General features: G+C 44.3%; 1 protein-coding gene across 2 annotated transcripts in view; it reads left to right on the top strand.

The window, feature by feature from the left end:
* Positions 1–21,483, top strand: part of FGD5 (FYVE, RhoGEF and PH domain containing 5) — a 92,327-nt gene that overhangs the window by 39,702 nt on the left and 31,142 nt on the right. The window contains exons 4-6 of one of the 2 annotated variants that reach the window (XM_069736245.1): positions 5,421–5,479; positions 5,944–5,974; positions 20,433–20,584. In XM_069736245.1, coding sequence (XP_069592346.1) covers positions 5,421–5,479; positions 5,944–5,974; positions 20,433–20,584 — 242 coding nt within the window. The remainder of the gene's footprint in view (positions 1–5,420; positions 5,480–5,943; positions 5,975–20,432; positions 20,585–21,483) is intronic. The other variant, XM_069736244.1, reaches the window with a different exon arrangement.

Below are 21,483 nucleotides of genomic sequence, written 5' to 3'. Positions count from 1 at the left end.
TGCTCTGCTTGTTGGATGTAGCAGAGCTGTGTTTGCAAGATGTAGTAGAGCTGTGTTTGTTGAATGTAGTAGAACTGTGTTTGTTAGGTGTAACAGAGCTGTGTTTGCAAGATGTAGCAGTGTTACCTTTGTTACATGTAAGAGAGTTGTGTTTGCAAGCTGTAGCAGTGCTGTGTTTGTCAGATACAGAGTGCTGTGTTTAGTAGATGTAGCAGTGGTGTGTTTGTCAGATGTAGCAGCGCTGGGTTTACTAGATGTAACAGTGCTGTGCTTGTCACATGTAGTAAACTTAATATTTCATTGGCATTAGAAAATAAATAATTTAGGAATAAGTGAAGCTACTGTAATATTTTGTAACCTCCCAGTCCCTACATTTTCATTTTGCCTCTCATCTTTGGAGGTGACAGTTTTATGCTCAGACGTCTTCAGTTCCTTGATAACATTGAGATGTGGTACTTTTACATGGGACTGCGAGTTCTGTAGTATATATTGGAATAAGGAATAAGGGCACCTATGAGAAGTAACAGTACCCCCTCCCCACTGACAGGACCGCACAGGAGAGGATTAGATACGTGTTCTAAAAAGCCGCTGTTCACACGCTGCAGATTTCTTGCAGTTTTCTGTATTTGCTCATTCATCTGGATGGGAGCTGTGGAGATCTGCGCTGTGGAGATCTGCGCTGTGGAGACCTGCGCTGGGGAGACCTGCGCTGGGGAGACCTGCGCTGGGGAGACCTGCGCTGGGGAGACCTGCGCTGGGGAGACCTGCGCTGGGGAGACCTGCGCTGCGGAGACCTGCGCTGCGGAGACCTGCGCTGCGGAGATCTGCGTTGCAGACACGGCTCCATTCACATTAGGAAACTGATGTCCAATTGCAGCAAATCCGCCGTGTGTTCACATAACGCCCCCCATGACCTCGCTGTACCCCAGGGCTCATCCATTTAATGGCTTCCTGTTTTATCCCAGATAGTATTTTCCTGCCGTCTCCATCAGCTAAAATCCTCCTAACCAGCTGTAATCCCACATTACTGTCCCCTGGAGGCGGAGGAGATTGTGCAGAGACCCTGGTGCCGGAGAGGGCACAGAGGGCTGTCTGCCAAAATGTGAAATCATTGCACCCCTAGTGGCTGACAGGTGTTACTGCACAAGTATAGCGCCCCCATAGGTTGTGTCTGGTATTGCAGCTCAGCTACTCTGACATGAGTGACGCCGGCGGCTCCTATAGGGGTTAATTGTGGATTCTGTCAGCAGTAATGGGCACTTCCTTCCCCATCATGTCGGAGGGTCATGTGATCTGCTGGGCATGAAGACATATCAATCAGAGGATGACCTCACATGGTGGAAGTGGGGCCTCCCCGAGAACTTGGCACAGAGCACAGTGGGGATATGAGGACGTGCGGAGCGCCCAGTGCCTCATTATAACCCCAGCGCCATGCCAGCCTGACCGGGCGCCGCTCCACTGTGTGCACCGCGACATCGAAGTGTGCGAGAAATCCAATAATCCATCATGTGATATCTAATGTCGGTCTATTACCTATATATTATCTATTATTTATCTATAATCTATCATCTATCTATCTGGACGGATGTGCTGCGTGTTATTAGATGCAGGATCCTCAGTCACTCACAGACTCGACAGAACATGTTCCTGTATCTATCTAAAGCGTTACCAGCAGCCATAAATGATCTCCACAGACAGTGTATCTAATCCCATCCTGTGTGATACTGTCTGCTGAGCCGTGTATCTAATCCTCTCCTGTGTGATACTGTCTGCTGAGCTGTGTATCTAATCCCCTCCTGTGTGATACTGTCTGCTGAGCTGTGTATCTAATCCTATCCTGTGTGATACTGACTGCTGAGCTGTGTATCTAATCCTATCCTGTGTGATACTGTCTGCTGAGCTGTGTATCTAATCCCATCCTGTGATACTGTCTGCTGAGCCGTGTATCTAATCCTATCCTGTGTGATACTGTCTGCTGAGCTGTGTATCTAATCCTCTCCTGTGTGATACTGTCTGCTGAGCCGTGTATCTAATCCTATCCTGTGTGATACTGTCTGCTGGGCTGTGTATCTAATCCTCTCCTGTGTGATACTGTCTGCTGAGCCGTGTATCTAATCCTCTCCTGTGTGATACTGTCTGCTGAGCAGTGTATCTAATCCTCTCCTGTGTGATACTGTCTGCTGAGCTGTGTATCTAATCCCCTCCTGTGTGATACTGTCTGCTGAGCTGTGTATCTAATCCTATCCTGTGTGATACTGACTGCTGAGCTGTGTATCTAATCCTATCCTGTGTGATACTGTCTGCTGAGCTGTGTATCTAATCCCATCCTGTGATACTGTCTGCTGAGCCGTGTATCTAATCCTATCCTGTGTGATACTGTCTGCTGAGCTGTGTATCTAATCCTCTCCTGTGTGATACTGTCTGCTGAGCCGTGTATCTAATCCTATCCTGTGTGATACTGTCTGCTGGGCTGTGTATCTAATCCTCTCCTGTGTGATACTGTCTGCTGAGCCGTGTATCTAATCCTCTCCTGTGTGATACTGTCTGCTGAGCCGTGTATCTAATCCTCTCCTGTGTGATACTGACTGCTGAGCCGTGTATCTAATCCTATCCTGTGTGATACTGTCTGCTGGGCTGTGTATCTAATCCTCTCCTGTGTGATACTGTCTGCTGAGCCGTGTATCTAATCCTATCCTGTGTGATACTGTCTGCTGGGCTGTGTATCTAATCCTCTCCTGTGTGATACTGTCTGCTGAGCCGTGTATCTAATCCTCTCCTGTGTGATACTGTCTGCTGAGCAGTGTATCTAATCCTCTCCTGTGTGATACTGTCTGCTGAGCCGTGTATCTAATCCTCTCCTGTGTGATACTGACTGCTGAGCCGTGTATCTAATCCCATCCTGTGATACTGTCTGCTGAGCCGTGTATCTAATCCTATCCTGTGTGATACTGTCTGCTGGGCCGTGTATCTAATCCTCTCCTGTGTGATACTGTCTGCTGAGCCGTGTATCTAATCCTATCCTGTGTGATACTGTCTGCTGGGCTGTGTATCTAATCCTCTCCTGTGTGATACTGTCTGCTGAGCTGTGTATCTAATCCTCTCCTGTGTGATACTGTCTGCTGAGCTGTGTTTCTAATCCTCTCCTGTGTGATACTGTCTGCTGAGCTGTGTATCTAATCCTATCCTGTGTGATACTGTCTGCTGAGCCGTGTATCTAATCCTATCCTGTGTGATACTGTCTGCTGAGCCGTGTATCTAATCCTATCCTGTGTTATACTGTCTGCTGAGCCGTGTATCTAATCCTATCCTGTGTTATACTGTCTGCTGAGCCGTGTATCTAATCCTCTCCTGTGTGATACTGTCTGCTGAGCCGTGTATCTAATCCTATCCTGTGTGATACTGTCTGCTGAGCTGTATCTAATCCTATCCTGTGTTATACTGTCTGGTGAGCTGTGTATCTAATCCTCTCCTGTGTGATACTGTCTGCTGAGCTGTGTATCTAATCCTCTCCTGTGTGATACTGTCAGCTGAGCTGTGTATCTAATCCTATCCTGTGCGATACTGACTGCTGAGCAGTGTATCTAATCCTCTCCTGTGTGATACTGTCTGCTGAGCCGTATATCTAATCCTATCCTGTGTGACACTGTCTGCTGAGCCGTGTATCTAATCCTCTCCTGTGTGATACTGACTGCTGAGCAGTGTATCTAATCCTCTCCTGTGTGATACTGACTGCTGAGCCGTGTATCTAATCCTCTCCTGTGTGACACTGTCTGCTGAGCCGTGTATCTAATCCTCTCCTGTGTGATACTGACTGCTGAGCAGTGTATCTAATCCTCTCCTGTGTGATACTGTCTGCTGAGCCGTGTATCTAATCCTATCCTGTGTGACACTGTCTGCTGAGCCGTGTATCTAATCCTCTCCTGTGTGATACTGTCTGGTGAGCTGTGTATCTAATCCTCTCCTGTGTGATACTGTCTGCTGAGCCGTGTATCTAATCCTATCCTGTGTGACACTGTCTGCTGAGCCGTGTATCTAATCCTATCCTGTGTTATACTGTCTGCTGAGCCGTGTATCTAATCCTCTCCTGTGTGATACTGTCTGCTGAGCTGTGTATCTAATCCTATCCTGTGTGATACTGTCTGCTGAGCTGTGTATCTAATCCTATCCTGTGTTATACTGTCTGCTGAGCCGTGTATCTAATCCTATCCTGTGTGATACTGTCTGCTGAGCTGTATCTAATCCTATCCTGTGTTATACTGTCTGGTGAGCTGTGTATCTAATCCTCTCCTGTGTGATACTGTCTGCTGAGCTGTGTATCTAATCCTCTCCTGTGTGATACTGTCAGCTGAGCTGTGTATCTAATCCTATCCTGTGCGATACTGACTGCTGAGCAGTGTATCTAATCCTCTCCTGTGTGATACTGTCTGCTGAGCCGTATATCTAATCCTATCCTGTGTGACACTGTCTGCTGAGCCGTGTATCTAATCCTCTCCTGTGTGATACTGACTGCTGAGCAGTGTATCTAATCCTCTCCTGTGTGATACTGACTGCTGAGCCGTGTATCTAATCCTCTCCTGTGTGACACTGTCTGCTGAGCCGTGTATCTAATCCTCTCCTGTGTGATACTGACTGCTGAGCAGTGTATCTAATCCTCTCCTGTGTGATACTGTCTGCTGAGCCGTGTATCTAATCCTATCCTGTGTGACACTGTCTGCTGAGCCGTGTATCTAATCCTCTCCTGTGTGATACTGTCTGGTGAGCTGTGTATCTAATCCTCTCCTGTGTGATACTGTCTGCTGAGCCGTGTATCTAATCCTATCCTGTGTGACACTGTCTGCTGAGCCGTGTATCTAATCCTATCCTGTGTTATACTGTCTGCTGAGCCGTGTATCTAATCCTCTCCTGTGTGATACTGTCTGCTGAGCTGTGTATCTAATCCTATCCTGTGTGATACTGTCTGCTGAGCTGTGTATCTAATCCTATCCTGTGTTATACTGTCTGCTGAGCCGTGTATCTAATCCTCTCCTGTGTGATACTGTCTGCTGAGCTGTGTATCTAATCCTATCCTGTGTGATACTGTCTGCTGAGCCGTGTATCTAATCCTATCCTATGTGATACTGACTGCTGAGCCGTGTATCTAAGCTGATAATGTTAGATCTATAAATGACTTCTCATTATTGACTCTCTATTAGTCTGATGAGGATCCATAGTCAGCGACTAATGGGAGGACCGGGGTCACTCTGAGGTCAAGTCCGAGCAAATAGCGCAATATCTCCCATCCAAACCCTTGATGCCCCCTCAGCCGGGTCCATGAGGGGCACAGACGCCACCCCCAGTATTGGCGCAGTATTGGCGCCCATTGTCGCTCCTGTAATAACTGATCTGTTACATGTGACGTCATTGTTGCTTTTCTCTGACAGAAGGACGGACCGACGAGAGCGTGCAATATTGTGGAAGAGCTGGTGACATCGGAGAAAGTGTAAGTGCGGCTCATCCCGGACCTGCAGCTCCCCGACCATGGTGGAACTACATTTCCCAGCATGCATCTGAACACACTGGGAGTTGTAGTTCTCAAACCTCTGGAGAACGAAAGGTTGTAAAACTGTGATCTGTCCTCTCCTGGTGATTATGTATCTGTGGAGGTAGGAAAGGAGACGAGAAAGGATTTCATCTGGGATTGTTACTTCCCGGATTATCAGATTTATGGATTATTGATTGGTAGAAAGGAATTGTATTATATAAAGAATTATAATAAATATATAATGCTAAATAATAAATATATAATAAATAAATAAATATATACTAATAAATATATGCTAAATAAATATGTAATTAATAAATATATAATAAATAAATATATAATAAATATACAAAAATAAATAAATAAATAATACATAATGAATAAGTAACTCAATAATATGAGCGTCTTCTTTTCTCTTCCAGATATGTGGAGATACTGCGACGTCTGCACACGGTAAGTAAATACATTTGTAATTATTATGTAGAGGTTCACTATTGTAGGAGGGCTAGGACTCCTTAAAGGGGGTCCGTCTGGATGATTTTAGACAAGACGCTTGTGGAATGACTGCATAAACCAACAATGCAGATTATACCTTTATTTTGTACAGATCCAGGGCTGATAAATCAAGAGTTTAAGCCATATGCAAATTAGGCAGGAAGTGCATAGGGGGCGGGTTAATGCCCTTGGACTGCTCCTCCCCTCTTTATTAACCACTTCAGTCCCCTGATTGCACTTCCAGCATCTCAATGAAGTCATTCCAGTGGTGATATGTGAATATAGGGAGCAGGGACCCAGAATCTCTCGCACCTCTGATTGGTGTCACAACAATAATGGGTCTGACTCCATCCGGCATAGAGATTTATCAAGACTGGTGCAAACGAGCCGTTGTGCTCATGTACATTGCCACAGTCTAGGTTGCTAATATATAGATACAGGGTTTCCTCCTCTACACATAGAGGACCTGGTGCTGATGGCAATAACAACACCCAGGAGATAAAAATAATCAATAATAAACACGATCAGCAACAGCTTTAATGTTCCCGAAAGTGAAAGCGCTAAACACATCGCCACATCCATAATAAAACATCCATCAAAATGCAACATTATCACCGCGCAGAGGGAACGACGTCCACATCGAGCGGCCACAGAGCCACAGATCTGGGCCCTCAGGGGTCACTGCGGAATATTGTGCTGGTGGCTGAGGAAAGATGAGGGAGACATGAGCTCCCCGGTCATATAAAAGGGGGTAAAAACCTGCACTGTCCTGAGGATTGGAATAAAGAAGATCACTGACGAGAGAGAAACAGAGGAAAAATGTAACCAGTATATTCACCATAAAATGATGAAGACAGGGATAGGAACTCTAATATAATGCTGCTCCTATATACAGGAATATAACTACTATAATACTGCCCCTATGTACAAGAATATAACTACTATAATACTGCTCCTATGTACAAGAATATAACTACTATAATACTGTCCCCTATGTACAAGAATATAACTACTATAATACTGCCCCCTATATACAAGAATATAACTACTATAATACTGCCCCTATGTACAAGAATATAACTACTATAATACTGCCCCCTATATACAAGAATATAACTACTATAATACTGCCCCTATGTACAAGAATATAACTACTATAATACTGCTCCTATGTATAAGAATATAACTACTATAATACTGCCCCTATATACAAGAATATAACTACTATAATACTGCCCCCTATATACAAGAATATAACTACTATACTACTGCCCCCTATATACAAGAATATAACTACTATAATACTGCCTCCTATGTACAAGAATATAACTACTATAATACTGCCCCTATGTACAAGAATATAACTACTATAATACTGCCCCGTGTACAAGAATATAACTACTATAATACTGCTCCTATGTACAAGAATATAACTACTATAATACTGATCCTATGTACAAGAATATAACTACTATAATACTGCCCCGTGTACAAGAATATAACTACTATAATACTGCCCCTATGTACAAGAATATAACTACTATAATACTGCCCCTATGTACAAGAATATAACTACTATAATACTGCCTCTATGTACAAGAATATAACTACTATAATACTGCCTCTATGTACAAGAATATAACTACTATAATACTGCCCCGTGTACAAGAATATAACTACTATAATACTGCCCCTATGTACAAGAATATAACTACTATAATACTGCCCCGTGTACAAGAATATAACTACTATAATACTGCCTCTATGTACAAGAATATAACTACTATAATACTGCCTCTATGTACAAGAATATAACTACTATAATACTGCCCCTATGTACAAGAATATAACTACTATAATACTGCCCCTATGTACAAGAATATAACTACTATAATACTGCCCGTATGTACAAGAATATAACTACTATAATACTGCCCCTATGTACAAGAATATAACTACTATAATACTGCCTCTATGTACAAGAATATAACTACTATAATACTGCCCCTATGTACAAGAATAAAACTACTATAATACTGCCCCTATGTACAAGAATAAAACTACTATAATACTGCCCCTATGTACAAGAATATAACTACTATAATACTGCCCGTATGTACAAGAATATAACTACTATAATACTGCCCCTATGTACAAGAATATAACTACTATAATACTGCCCCTATGTACAAGAATATAACTACTATAATACTGCCTCTATGTACAAGAATATAACTACTATAATACTGCCCCATGTACAAGAGTATAACTACTATAATACTGCCCCTATGTACAAGAATATAACTACTATAATACTGCCCCGTGTACAAGAATATAACTACTATAATACTGCCCCTATGTACAAGAATATAACTACTATAATACTGCCTCTATGTACAAGAATATAACTACTATAATACTGCCCCATGTACAAGAGTATAACTACTATAATACTGCCCGTATGTACAAGAATATAACTACTATAATACTGCCCCGTGTACAAGAATATAACTACTATAATACTGCCCCTATGTACAAGAATATAACTACTATAATACTGCCTCTATGTACAAGAATATAACTACTATAATACTGCCCCATGTACAAGAGTATAACTACTATAATACTGCCCCTATGTACAAGAATATAATTACTATAATACTGCCCCTATGTACAAGAATATAACTACTATAATACTGCCCCATGTACAAGAATATAACTACTATAATACTGCCCCGTGTACAAGAATATAACTACTATAATACTGCCCCTATGTACAAGAATATAACTACTATAATACTGCCTCTATGTACAAGAATATAACTACTATAATACTGCCCCGTGTACAAGAATATAACTACTATAATACTGCCCCTATGTACAAGAATATAACTACTATAATACTGCCCCTATGTACAAGAATATAACTACTATAATACTGGCCCCTATGTACAAGAATATAACTACTATAATACTGCTCCTATGTACAAGAATATAACTACTATAATACTGCTCCTATGTACAAGAATATAACTGCTATAATACTGCCCCGTGTACAAGAATATAACTACTACAATACTGCTCCTATGTACAAGAATATAATTACTATAATACTGCTCCTATGTACAAGAATATAACTACTATAATACTGCCCCTATGTACAAGAATATAACTACTATAATACTGCTCCTATGTACAAGAATATAACTACTATAATACTGCTCCTATGTACAATAATATAACTACTATAATACTGCCCCTATGTACAAGAATATAACTACTATAATACTGCTCCTATGTACAAGAATATAACTACTATAATACTGCTCCTATGTACAAGAATATAACTGCTATAATACTGCCCGTATGTACAGTGTATATTTAATTCTGCAGATCTGTAGGAATTTCTGGACTTGTGGCGTTGGGTTGTTATCGTGTTTCCTACGCAGCACATAATATCACATTATCATTCGTGTAATGAGCGGACAGAGGTTTCCACATCGGGGAGTGACGCCCGCTGGCTCCGTGGGATGGCGCTTTGTGCCAGCTGTCCATACTCTTGTGCTGCGCTGGATCTCCGGGTCGGTATCCTGGCAGAACAAGTCCTGGGTGAGGATCTGTCAGATCATCAATGGAGGACTTATGTGGCTAATGGCTCCTCTGTCTATTTTGGAATTTCAAGCAGCTCGGCCGCGTCCCTTCCTCTGACCTCCTCATTCATCCTCTCCCCCTCGTCTCTATAATCGAATCAGTCATTACACCCCAACGTGGAGGAACGTCGGCTGCGTATGGTAATGAAGACGACATGAATGTGGCAGTGACGTATGATGAGTTGTCAGGATAATGGAGCCATGCCACTGAGATTGGGGGTCGGAGTCAGACTGCGGAAATCTGTTTCCATTCACTGACAGCAAGCAGTAACTATAAAAAGAAAGAAGAATCAAATAGTAACATAGTAACATAGTAACATAGTTAGTAAGGCCGAAAAAAGACATTTGTCCATCCAGTTCAGCCTATATTCCATCATAATAAATCCCCAGATCTACGTCCTTCTACAGAACCTAATAATTGTATGATACAATATTGTTCTGCTCCAGGAAGACATCCAGGCCTCTCTTGAACCCCTCGACTGAGTTCGCCATCACCACCTCCTCAGGCAAGCAATTCCAGATTCTCACTGCCCTAACAGTAAAGAATCCTCTTCTATGTTGGTGGAAAAACCTTCTCTCCTCCAGACGCAAAGAATGCCCCCTTGTGCCCGTCACCTTCCTTGGTATAAACAGATCCTCAGCGAGATATTTGTATTGTCCCCTTATATACTTATACATGGTTATTAGATCGCCCCTCAGTCGTCTTTTTTCTAGACTAAATAATCCTAATTTCGCTAATCTATCTGGGTATTGTAGTTCTCTCATCCCCTTTATTAATTTTGTTGCCCTCCTTTGTACTCTCTCTAGTTCCATTATATCCTTCCTGAGCACCGGTGCCCAAAACTGGACACAGTAATCCATGTGCGGTCTAACTAGGGATTTGTACAGAGGCAGTATAATGCTCTCATCATGTGTATCCAGACCTCTTTTAATGCACCCCATGATCCTGTTTGCCTTGGCAGCTGCTGCCTGGCACTGGCTGCTCCAGGTAAGTTTATCATTAACTAGGATCCCCAAGTCCTTCTCCCTGTCAGATTTACCCAGTGGTTTCCCGTTCAGTGTGTAATGGTGATATTGATTCCCTCTTCCCATGTGTATAACCTTACATTTATCATTGTTAAACCTCATCTGCCACCTTTCAGCCCAAGTTTCCAACTTATCCAGATCCATCTGTAGCAGAATACTATCTTCTCTTGTATTAACTGCTTTACATAGTTTTGTATCATCTGCAAATATCGATATTTTACTGTGTAAACCTTCTACCAGATCATTAATGAATATGTTGAAGAGAACAGGTCCCAATACTGACCCCTGCGGTACCCCACTGGTCACAGCGACCCAGTTAGAGACTATACCATTTATAACCACCCTCTGCTTTCTATCACTAAGCCAGTTACTAACCCATTTACACACAATTTCCCCCAGACCAAGCATTCTCATTTTGTGTACCAACCTCTTGTGCGGCACGGTATCAAACGCTTTGGAAAAATCGAGATATACCACGTCCAATGACTCACCGTGGTCCAGTCTATAGCTTACCTCTTCATAAAAACTGATTAGATTGGTTTGACAGGAGCGATTTCTCATAAACCCATGCTGATATGGAGTTAAACAGTTATTCTCATTGAGATAATCCAGAATAACATCCCTCAGAAACCCTTCAAATATTTTACCAACAATAGAGGTTAGACTTACTGGCCTATAATTTCCAGGTTCACTTTTAGAGCCCTTTTTGAATATTGGCACCACATTTGCTATGCGCCAGTCCTGCGGAACAGACCCTGTCGCTATAGAGTCCCTAAAAATAAGAAATAATGGTTTATCTATTAGAGTGGCTCCATTTCTGAACATAATGTCCATTGTCTTAGTTTTCTTCTTATGAAAGGTCCTTGATTCCCATTATTTCTTATGCTCCAGTCACATCCAAGGCTGCATTTGAAATGAAGCTGCTGGAAAAAGTGTCGGTGTTGTATTGTCATTCAATATATACTGCTATAACATATACCGCCATAATATATACCGTTATAACATATACCGCCATAATATATACCGTTATAACATATACCGCCATAATATATACCGTTATAACATATACCGCCATAATATATACCGTTATAACATATACCGCCATAATATATATCGCTATAACATATACCACTCTAATATATACTGTTACAACATATACTGCTATAATATATACTGCTATAAGATATAGATCTACAACATATACCGCTATAATATATACTGCTATAATATAGTTATATACTGCTATAATATAGACCGCTATAATATATGCCGCTATAACATATACAGCTGTAACATATACTGCTATATGGTGCTGCAGAAAATGTCCTTATATTGCTCTACTGACCAGTGATGATGCGAACACTGTATCTTCCACAATGCAACACAGCACAGTCCGGAATAGACACTGAACCAGCAGGGACTGTGAACTGCGAGGCTCTCTGGCCCTCAGAGCTGAGACATAGCACAGTTGTTAATGCAGCTTTGGATGTGACTGGAGGATGGTGTAAATTCCGGTAATTTGTATCATGTTGGATTATAGGGTGGGGATTACAGATATTAATCAGTTAATGAATATGGCAAAATACTAAATGTGGCAGCGGCTGGTTGCGGGGTAACGCCACATCCCCTCCCTGCCCTTCCTATGGGCACAGACGTGGGCAGCACAATGCTGAATGGCAGCGTGGGAGCTGGAGGTGCCACGGCCTGGGCAGGAATGCAGGAGATGAGGGTCCTGTCTGATGTGCAGAGAGGGGGCACGTCCTTGTTTCTGGCCTTTTTGGGAGAAGCTTTAGAAAACTTTTACTCACCTTATTTCTAAGTACAAAGCATCAGCACCTGCAGAAATCTGCGGCTCCGAGGGGAATGTCGGTTACTGGTCCTTCAAGTAAACCCAGTGATGCAGACACTGAAGAGGCAGAGTGGGCGCCCGCCAGGACCGTGGGGTACTCGGTACCGGTAGAACTTAAAGGGGATGTCATGGTGGCTGCGACCAGGTCCGTGGCCCTGGGCACCGAATTAAAGGCAAAGGTCTTTAAGGGGATTTGTAAAGTCTATGTTCGTGATGCCACCTGTTGTTTTCGGTCAGTAGGGTCCGACGCTGCTTTAAGGGGTCCTCTGTGGTGATGTTATGCAGCAAGATGGTGACGCTTCCCACAGGTGAAGCGGGGTCCCCAGGGCTCCCAAGGTGTATGGCAGAGATGGTGTGGTGGATGGTATAGTGAAGAACGAGGGCACAGGTTTGCAGTCTTTACTTGGTTTACTGATGGTAGTAGTCAGCCTCAGTCCAGGGTACCAAGTGCAGGGTAGCTGTGGTCCGGCCGGCTAGGAGGCAATAGGGGAGAGGTTTTATAGGGTCTCTATCACGACCCGGGATCTTTAGGTTGCTTCACCTCAGACTTGGTGTGGGCAATTAACACAGTCCTATGCCCTCCGGTTCTTCCGTGCTCCCTGGAGAACAACATGACCTTGGGCTCCCGCTGCCCGGTTTCTGCGCTCTGGCTCTTAGGGTGTCCGGTCACCGGTCCCCTCTGAGCCCTTTCCTCTTCCACTGTGCTCCTTTCCTCTTAAGCTCCACTACAATCCAACCCTTCAGGTTATTTCTTCCTTTTCCAGGGGCTGCAGCTCCCACATGGCTGCATGGCCCCACAGTCTGTTCCATACATCCTTCTCCTATCTCTCCCTCCAACAGACTCCTTAGCTCCTCCTCCAGACCAGAATACATAAATTGGGGAAGCTCCCCTGAATCCGGGTTCAGAGCTCAGAGAATGTGTTGAATGTAGATGCTTACCTGGTAAAGAGAATCCTCCTTGCCTCCAACATGATATCACCCTCCCCGAAAGGAAGGCAACATCACTGTAACAACCGGTTACCTGGGGTGTTGCAAGAGCATAAGGGGAGATTTCAGAAGTGAAACTGCAGAACAGTGAGTGCAGCTCTGGGGTATAATACAGGATGTACAGTTGTGGCCAAAAGTATTGACACCCCTGCAATTCTGTCAGATAATACTCAGTTTCTTCCTGAAAATGATTGCAAACACAAATTATTTGGTATTATCTTCATTTAATTTGTCTTAAATGAAAAAACACAAAAGAGAATGAAGCAAAAAGCAAAACATTGATCATTTCACACAAAACTCCAAAAATGGGCCAGACACAAGTATTGGCACCCTCAGCCTAATACTTGGTTGCACAACCTTTAGCCAAAATAACTGTTGACCAACCGCTTCCGGTAACCATCAATGAGTTTCTTACAATGCTCTGCTGGAATTTTAGACCATTCTTCTGTGGCAAACTGCTCCAGGTCCCTGATATTTGAAAGGTGCCTTCTCCAAACTGCCATTTTTAGATCTCTCCACAGGTGTTCTATGGAATTCAGGTCTGGACTCATTGCTGGCCACCTTAGAAGTCTCCAGTGCTTTCTCTCAAACCATTTTCTAGTGCTTTTTGAAGTGTGTTTTAGGTCATCGTCCTGCTGGAAGACCCATGACCTCTGAGGGAGACCCAGCTTTCTCACACTGGGCCCTACATTATGCTGCAAAATTTGTTGGTCGTCTTCAGACTTCATAATGCCATGCACACGGTCAAGCAGTCCAGTGCCAGAGGCAGCAAAGCAACCCCAAAACATCAGGGAACCTCCGCCATGTTTGACTGTAGGGACCGTGTTCTTTTCTTTGAATGCCTCTTTTTTTCTCCTGTAAACTCTATGTTGATGCCTTTGCCCAAAAAGCTCTACTTTTGTCTCATCTGACCAGAGAACATTCTTCCAAAACATTTTAGGCTTTTTCAGGTAAGTTTTGACAAACTCCAGCCTGGCTTTTTTATGTCTCGGGGTAAGAAGTGGGGTCTTCCTGGGTCTCCTACCATACAGTCCCTTTTCATTCAGACACCGACAGATAGTATGGGTGGACACTGTTGTACCCTCGGACTGCAGGGCAGCTTGAACTTGTTTGGATGTTACTCGAGGTTCTTTATCCAACATCCGCACAATCTTGCATTGAAATCTCTTGTCAATTTTTCTTTTCCGTCCACATCTAGGGAGGTTAGCCACAGTGCCATGGGCTTTACACTTCTTGATGACACTGCGCACAGTAGACACAGGAACATTCAGGTCTTTGGAGATGGACTTGTAGCCTTGAGATTGCTCATGCTTCCTCGCAATTTGGTTTCTCAAGTCCTCAGACAGTTCTTTGGTCTTCTTTCTTTTCTCCATGCTCAATGTGGTCACACAAGGACACAGGACAGAGGTTGAGTCAACTTTAAACCATGTCAGCTGGCTGCAAGTGTGATTTAGTTATTGCCAACACCTGTTAGGTGCCACAGGTAAGTTACAGGTGCTGTTAATTACACTAATTAGAGAAGCATCACATGATTTTTCGAACAGTGCCAATACTTTTGTCCACCCCCTTTTTTATGTTTGGTGTGGAATTATATCCAATTTGGCTTTAGGACAATACTTTGTGTGTTTTTTCATTTAAGACAAATTAAATGAAGATAATAATAACAAAGAATTTGTGTTTGCAATCATTTTCAGGAAGAAACTGAGTATTATCTGACAGAATTGCAGGGGTGTCAATACTTTTGGCCACAACTGTAACTCAGGATCAGTAATGTAATGTATGTACACAGTGACTGCACCAGCAGAATAGTGAGTGCAGCTCTGGAGTATAATACAGTGGTGACTATATGTAGATATCCCTTTGATTTTGTGCCTATTTGCAGCAGTTGGAGCATCAGGAGTTCGTTCTTGTTTTGTGGTTACTGTGGTTAGATAATTATACTTAGACAGTTGGTTGGAGCCATTTTTAGTACGACGTGATGGTTGATAAGTGCGACACTTAATTTTCACCTTTGGTGCTGCCATTGTGAGGGTGACTGGTCGGAGTGAGCGTTGTGTGTCGGGGGTCAGGGCTTCCGTTGTCCTCTGTAATGACAGGATGAACATTATCTGCGCTGATCATTCAGCTTCTGTCACTGGCCCTTTAACTGGAGGATGTTTCCTATGTCTGGGATAATTCTGCCCAGTCTTCAATAAAATTACTATCTGGGTTCTTCCATTGGCGCAAGAGGCAATGACTGACCGAAATCTACACTTAGGGAAATTGCGCTCATAAAGCCCCCCATACATGAGACAGCAGTTATGTCTCCCATCTCCTCCACATACCGGAGCGCTCACACCTGACCTCCAGCAGCTTGGATTGTGGCCTCCACTCTTCCTCCAGACTCTGGGACCTGGATTTCTAAAGTCAGGTGTGAAGTCTCCACCATCAGTGATGGTTTGGGGGCCATGTCATCTGCTGGTGTAGGTCCACTGTGTTTTATCAAGACGAAAGTCAGCGCAGCCGCCTACCAGGACATTGTAGAGCCCTTCATGCTTCCCTCTGCTGACAAGCTTTTTGGAGATGGAAATGTCATTCTCCAGCAGGACTTGGCCCCTGTCCACACTGACGAAAGTACCAATACCTGGTGTAAAAACAACAGTATCACTGGGCTTGATTATCAGCAAACTCACCTGACCTTAACGCCATAGAGAATCTATGGAGTATTGTCAAGAGGAAGATGAGACACCAGACCCAACAATGCAGACGAGCTGAAGGCTGCTATCAAAGCAACCTGGGCTTCCATAACCCCTCAGCAGTGCCACAGGCTGATCGCCTCCATGCCACGCCGCATTGATGCCGTAATTGATGGAAAAGGAGCCCGACCAAGTATTGAGTGCATTTACTGATCATACATTTCAGGAGGACAACATTGCGGATTGCAAAATCATTTATCAAGCCGGTGTTATAAAGTATTCCAATTTACTGAGATAATGACTTCTGGGTTTTCATTGGCTGTAAGCCATAATCATCAACATTAACAGAAATAAACACGTGAAGTAGATCACTCTGTGTGTAATGACTATAGATAATATAGGAGATTAACTTTTTGATGATATTCTAATTTTTCGAGATGCACCTGTATATATAGATAATAGATAGATAATAGATGATAGATAATGGATAGATGATAGATAATAGACCATCACAGAGGAGGCTCGGGGTCGTACCAGATAACATTGCATCCATGGCCGTGCGCTCAGGGGTAATTATTGGAATTCTTCTTGCAGTTTCCCGGCTCCTCGTTGCCGCTGGATATAATCAGATCAATTAAATAATTAAATACGTTGAAAATAGGTGTTCTGTTAACTGATCCTATAAATCCGCCGCACACTCCCGTAACCGCTCCGCTAACTGCCTTTATTATTCCCCTAACTGCTTTTATCATGAGGACAATTTTTTTTCTGCTGATTTAACTCTTCCCTTTATCGCCGCCTTAAAGGAGGAATCTGCCTTAAAGGAAATGTATCATCAGAAAATGTCGTCTTATTTCTAACAGGTTTACAACCTACGTTTTTGAAACGTTTTTTTTTTTTTTTGTAATGGTTTTGTTTCTTTTCATACCACGAGGCCCTCGGAGGCAGAGATCCCAGGCAGGGTGGTCTCATCTTGTTGCTGAGTGGTGATTGGTGGGATCCTGTAGAGAACGCCCCTCCCATGAGGAACTGCGTTACTAGCAACAGTGTGGGGAAAAGAACCCATGGGTCAAGAAAGCCCTTCTGTCCCGGCTGGAGAACTCCAGCACCTTAATGTGGGGCCCCTCGGCGTGTACCCTAAAAGGGGTTACCCAATGGTTTGGGGGTTTTATCACTGCTTTTTGCTAACCTATAAGGCTTGACAAAAAATGCGGCCTGCCTGACGCCGTCCACAATGGGAAGTCCTGCCATCCTGTATGTTTTCCAAATATTTGCTAACGTTGCCATGCCGATGGAGACCAAACGGAACTGGAATGGGCCCCGTTTTTCGGGGGCCCCTTCCTCATAGGCTGAGGGAGGAGGGGTCCATTTACTTATGTCCAGACTAATCTTGGGATTGATGAATAGTACGGATCGACCCTACATAGTAAAGGTGAATCAGAATGGGGGTGATGGTCCATCACAGACTTCATTCTGTCGTCGCCTTTAACCTCTTTGTTACGATATTGGACATTCACGAACCAATTACGCTTTCTGATTGATTAGGACGCACAGATTCTCACTTGACCCCCGGACCCGGAATCCTCAGGGACATTAGACCTGAAAGCCTCAGATATTGTGGATCTATATTAATAAAGCCGGAGACACTTTCCCTTTCATATTTCTTTTTGGTTGGGGTCAGAGGTCATCCCTGCGCAAATCTCACTATATTCCAGGAATAACCACGCGTGAAGTCAGCGTGAAGGTCGGCAAGTTTCAGGGTTCCGTTATTCTCAGTCCCCACCTCGCATTGCACCAGAAGAACAGAGAGATGTATGGCAGGAAGGACGGACGCTTCCTGAATTCCGGACGCTCACGTGACGTTTCCGACCGTCCGGCGAATTTCGTGAATCCGCATTTAGGACAATGGGCTGTTCTTGGTCACGGGATAATTGTCTAACACCTTAATTATTTGTAGATGGATCACTAAGTACTACAGGTCTCAGCATGCCCTCACTGAATGAAGGGATGTTCTAACATAGAAGAAAGATTAAATGGCTGCAGCGCAATTCTATAGGCTACTATTCCCAACCTGAGGGTTTGTTACAGTTGCATCCAGTTTAGACAATCGTCTGTGAGATTGATACATTGTGTAAATCTATCAAGACAAAAGGGAGAGTTCAGCTGCCGATGTGTAGAGCGGAGGGAACTGTAACAAACTTTCAACTGTGAAAAGTATTCGGTTTGGATAATCCAGGCTCCAGATGCAAATAAGAATGTTAGCGTTCACTGACAGCAAGCAGAGGTCTGGAAACTGAGGAAGGCGACATAGGCTTAGTAAGAAAGGTTTTATTTATTGTTATTAAAGTCTGTAACCTGCTATTTCCTCTTATTGGTAAACAATGTCTCTTGTGGCAGGTTACAACGTCTCTTGTGGCAGGTTACAACGTCTCTTGTGGCAGGTTACAACGTCTCTTGTGGCAGGTTACAACGTCTCTTGTGGCAGGTTACAACGTCTCTTGTGGCAGGTTACAATGTCTCTTGTGGCAGGTTACAACGTCTCTTGTGGCAGGTTACAACGTCTGTTGTGGCAGGTTACATTGTTTCTTGCTGTAGTTGTGAATTTTAAAGGGGAAGTCCCTTAATTTTTTTAGTTGACAGAAGAGTTGGGCGCCATTGCTGCGGTTGCTCGGGTTGCCGCTCTTTGCTGCGGTTGCTCGGGTTGTCGCTCTTTGCTGCGGTTGATCGGGTTGTCGCTCTTTGCTGCGGTTGCTCGGGTTGCCGCTCTTTGCTGCGGTTGCTCGGGTTGCCGCTCTTTGCTGCGGTTGCTCGGGTTGTCGCTCTTTGCTGCGGTTGCTCGGGTTGTCGCTCTTTGCTGCGGTTGCTCGGGTTGTCGCTCTTTGCTGCGGTTGCTCGGGTTGTCGCTCTTTGCTGCGGTTGCTCGGGTTGTCGCTCTTTGCTGCGGTTGCTCGGGTTGTCGCTCTTTGCTGCGGTTGCTCGGGTTGTCGCTCTTTGCTGCGGTTGCTCGGGTTGTCGCTCTTTGCTGCGGTTGCTCGGGTTGTCGCTCTTTGCTGCGGTTGCTCGGGTTGTCGCTCTTTGCTGCGGTTGCTCGGGTTGTCGCTCTTTGCTGCGGTTGCTCGGGTTGTCGCTCTTTGCTGCGGTTTCTCGGGTTATCGCTCTTTGCTGCGGTTGCTCGGGTTGTCGCTCTTTGCTGCGGTTGCTCGGGTTGTCGCTCTTTGCTGCGGTTGCTCGGGTTGTCGCTCTTTGCTGGGGTTGCTCGGGTTGTCGTTCTTTGCTGCGGTTGCTCGGGTTGTCGCTCTTTGCTGGGGTTGCTCGGGTTGTCGCTCTTTGCTGGGGTTGCTCGGGTTGTCGCTCTTTGCTGCGGTTGCTCGGGTTGTCGCTCTTTGCTGCGGTTGCTCGGGTTGTCGTTCTTTGCTGCAGTTGCTCGGGTTGTCGCTCTTCCCATGCACTTAGCAGCTTTTTCACTTCTGATATATTCTCCTCGTCAGCCTGTAAGCGAGGATCCTCCATGCAGATAAAACGTCTTTAACGCTCTGCGCCCCACGCGTCTCGGGGGGATTTGTCAGCTGTTTCTTGTTCTGCCAGTTAATTCTTTATAGATTTCTTCAGCAGATCAGATGCTAGGACTGTTCCGTTAACCTCCTCTGGACTAGGAGCGGAGGTGGTCGCTGTACAGGCTCAGTGCAGGACAATGGCACCGCCAATATATGCCGGTGTCATATAGGGCTGTCTTAAAGGCACTCTCTCTGCAGAGCCTGGCGCAGTCGTGCTGGACTGCGGCCCCTGAATGCAGCGGATCTGATGGAGGAGGTTGGATATTTGCACCTTTTCCTGGGAGATCAGCGGCACCAGTAGCGTCCGGCAGACACTTATCCCTTTTCTTTAAGACAATAATCGTGCACTTGGCAGAGTCTTCGCCAGGCTTCCTAACATTATCTAGAAACACCTGGCATCCTGCACTTGGGGCACAATCCCTGGTCGCCATTTTACCCACCTCCAGCTCCTTCCACCCCGGGGTCTTGGCCATTGGAGTTTTTCTTAGAAGAAACTAAGAGGTGCCGTCTCTGAATTGTTGGGTCGCTCTGGTTTATTACCTTCTGTATATTGGGAAATGCACTTGAATCCACAATTAAAGATGGCGTCCGGAGGCAGAAGACTGCTGGCGCCCCCATGTGGTGTGAGGTATATTACATCCACGAGGAGTAATAGGTCACCTTGTTTTCTTCCAGCAATTCCATGCATCCATGCTCAGGGTGCTCGGCAGTGAGGAGGAAGACGAGGAGGAAGAGCTGAGGCTGCGACATGGACTGAGCCAGCTGCTGGACGTCTACCTGCTGCATGAAGAGGTTCTGCAGGAGCTGGAGGAGAGATTGAAGCACTGGTGGGTTTCTGGCCGTGTGGCTGAAAGAACAGGAACTCCACAAACAGGGATCATTGAAAGAATCACATTAAGAAGCTTTGCCAATACCGTACTTTACATTATAACATATTGGTCAGGAGAAAGAGTCTTTTTATACTCCAGAGCTGCGCTCACTAATCTGCTGATAGTCAATCACTAATCTTATTGCAGATGTGCCCGTAGCGCCTACATAGGATAAATGTACAGAGGCTGCTATAAAGGTAACAATACCAGTTCTTTGTAGAAACTGAAAAAGCAGGGGACGCTGGATATTTCAGCTCTGAAGCTTGCAGAATTATGACTGCTTTTCTGAAGTATAATACAGGATGTAACTCAGGATCAGTAATGTAATGTATGTACACAGTGACTGCACCAGCAGAATAGTGAGTGCAGCTCTGGAGTATAATACAGGATGTAACTCAGGATCAGTAATATAATGTATGTACACAGTGACTGCACCAGCAGAATAGTGAGTGCAGCTCTGGAGTATAATACAGGATGTAACTCAGGATCAGTAATGTAATGTATGTACACAGTGACTGCACCAGCAGAATAGTGAGTGCAGCTCTGGGGTATAATACAGGATGTAACTCCGGGTCAGTAATGTAATGTATGTACACAGTGACTGCACCAGCAGAATAGTGAGTGCAGCTCTGGAGTATAATACAGGATGTAACTCAGGATCAGTAATGTAATGTATGTACACAGTGACTGCACCAGCAGAATAGTGAGTGCAGCTCTGGGGTATAATACAGGATGTAACTCGGGATCAGTAATGTAATGTATGTACACAGTGACTGCACCAGCAGAATAGTGAGTGCAGCTCTGGAGTATAATACAGGATGTAACTCCGGATCAGTAATGTAATGTATGTACACAGT

Source organism: Ranitomeya imitator, chromosome 8, assembly GCF_032444005.1.
Source record: "Ranitomeya imitator isolate aRanImi1 chromosome 8, aRanImi1.pri, whole genome shotgun sequence".
Taxonomy (NCBI): Eukaryota; Metazoa; Chordata; class Amphibia; order Anura; family Dendrobatidae; genus Ranitomeya; species Ranitomeya imitator.
This window is presented reverse-complemented; position numbering and strand designations above follow the sequence as displayed.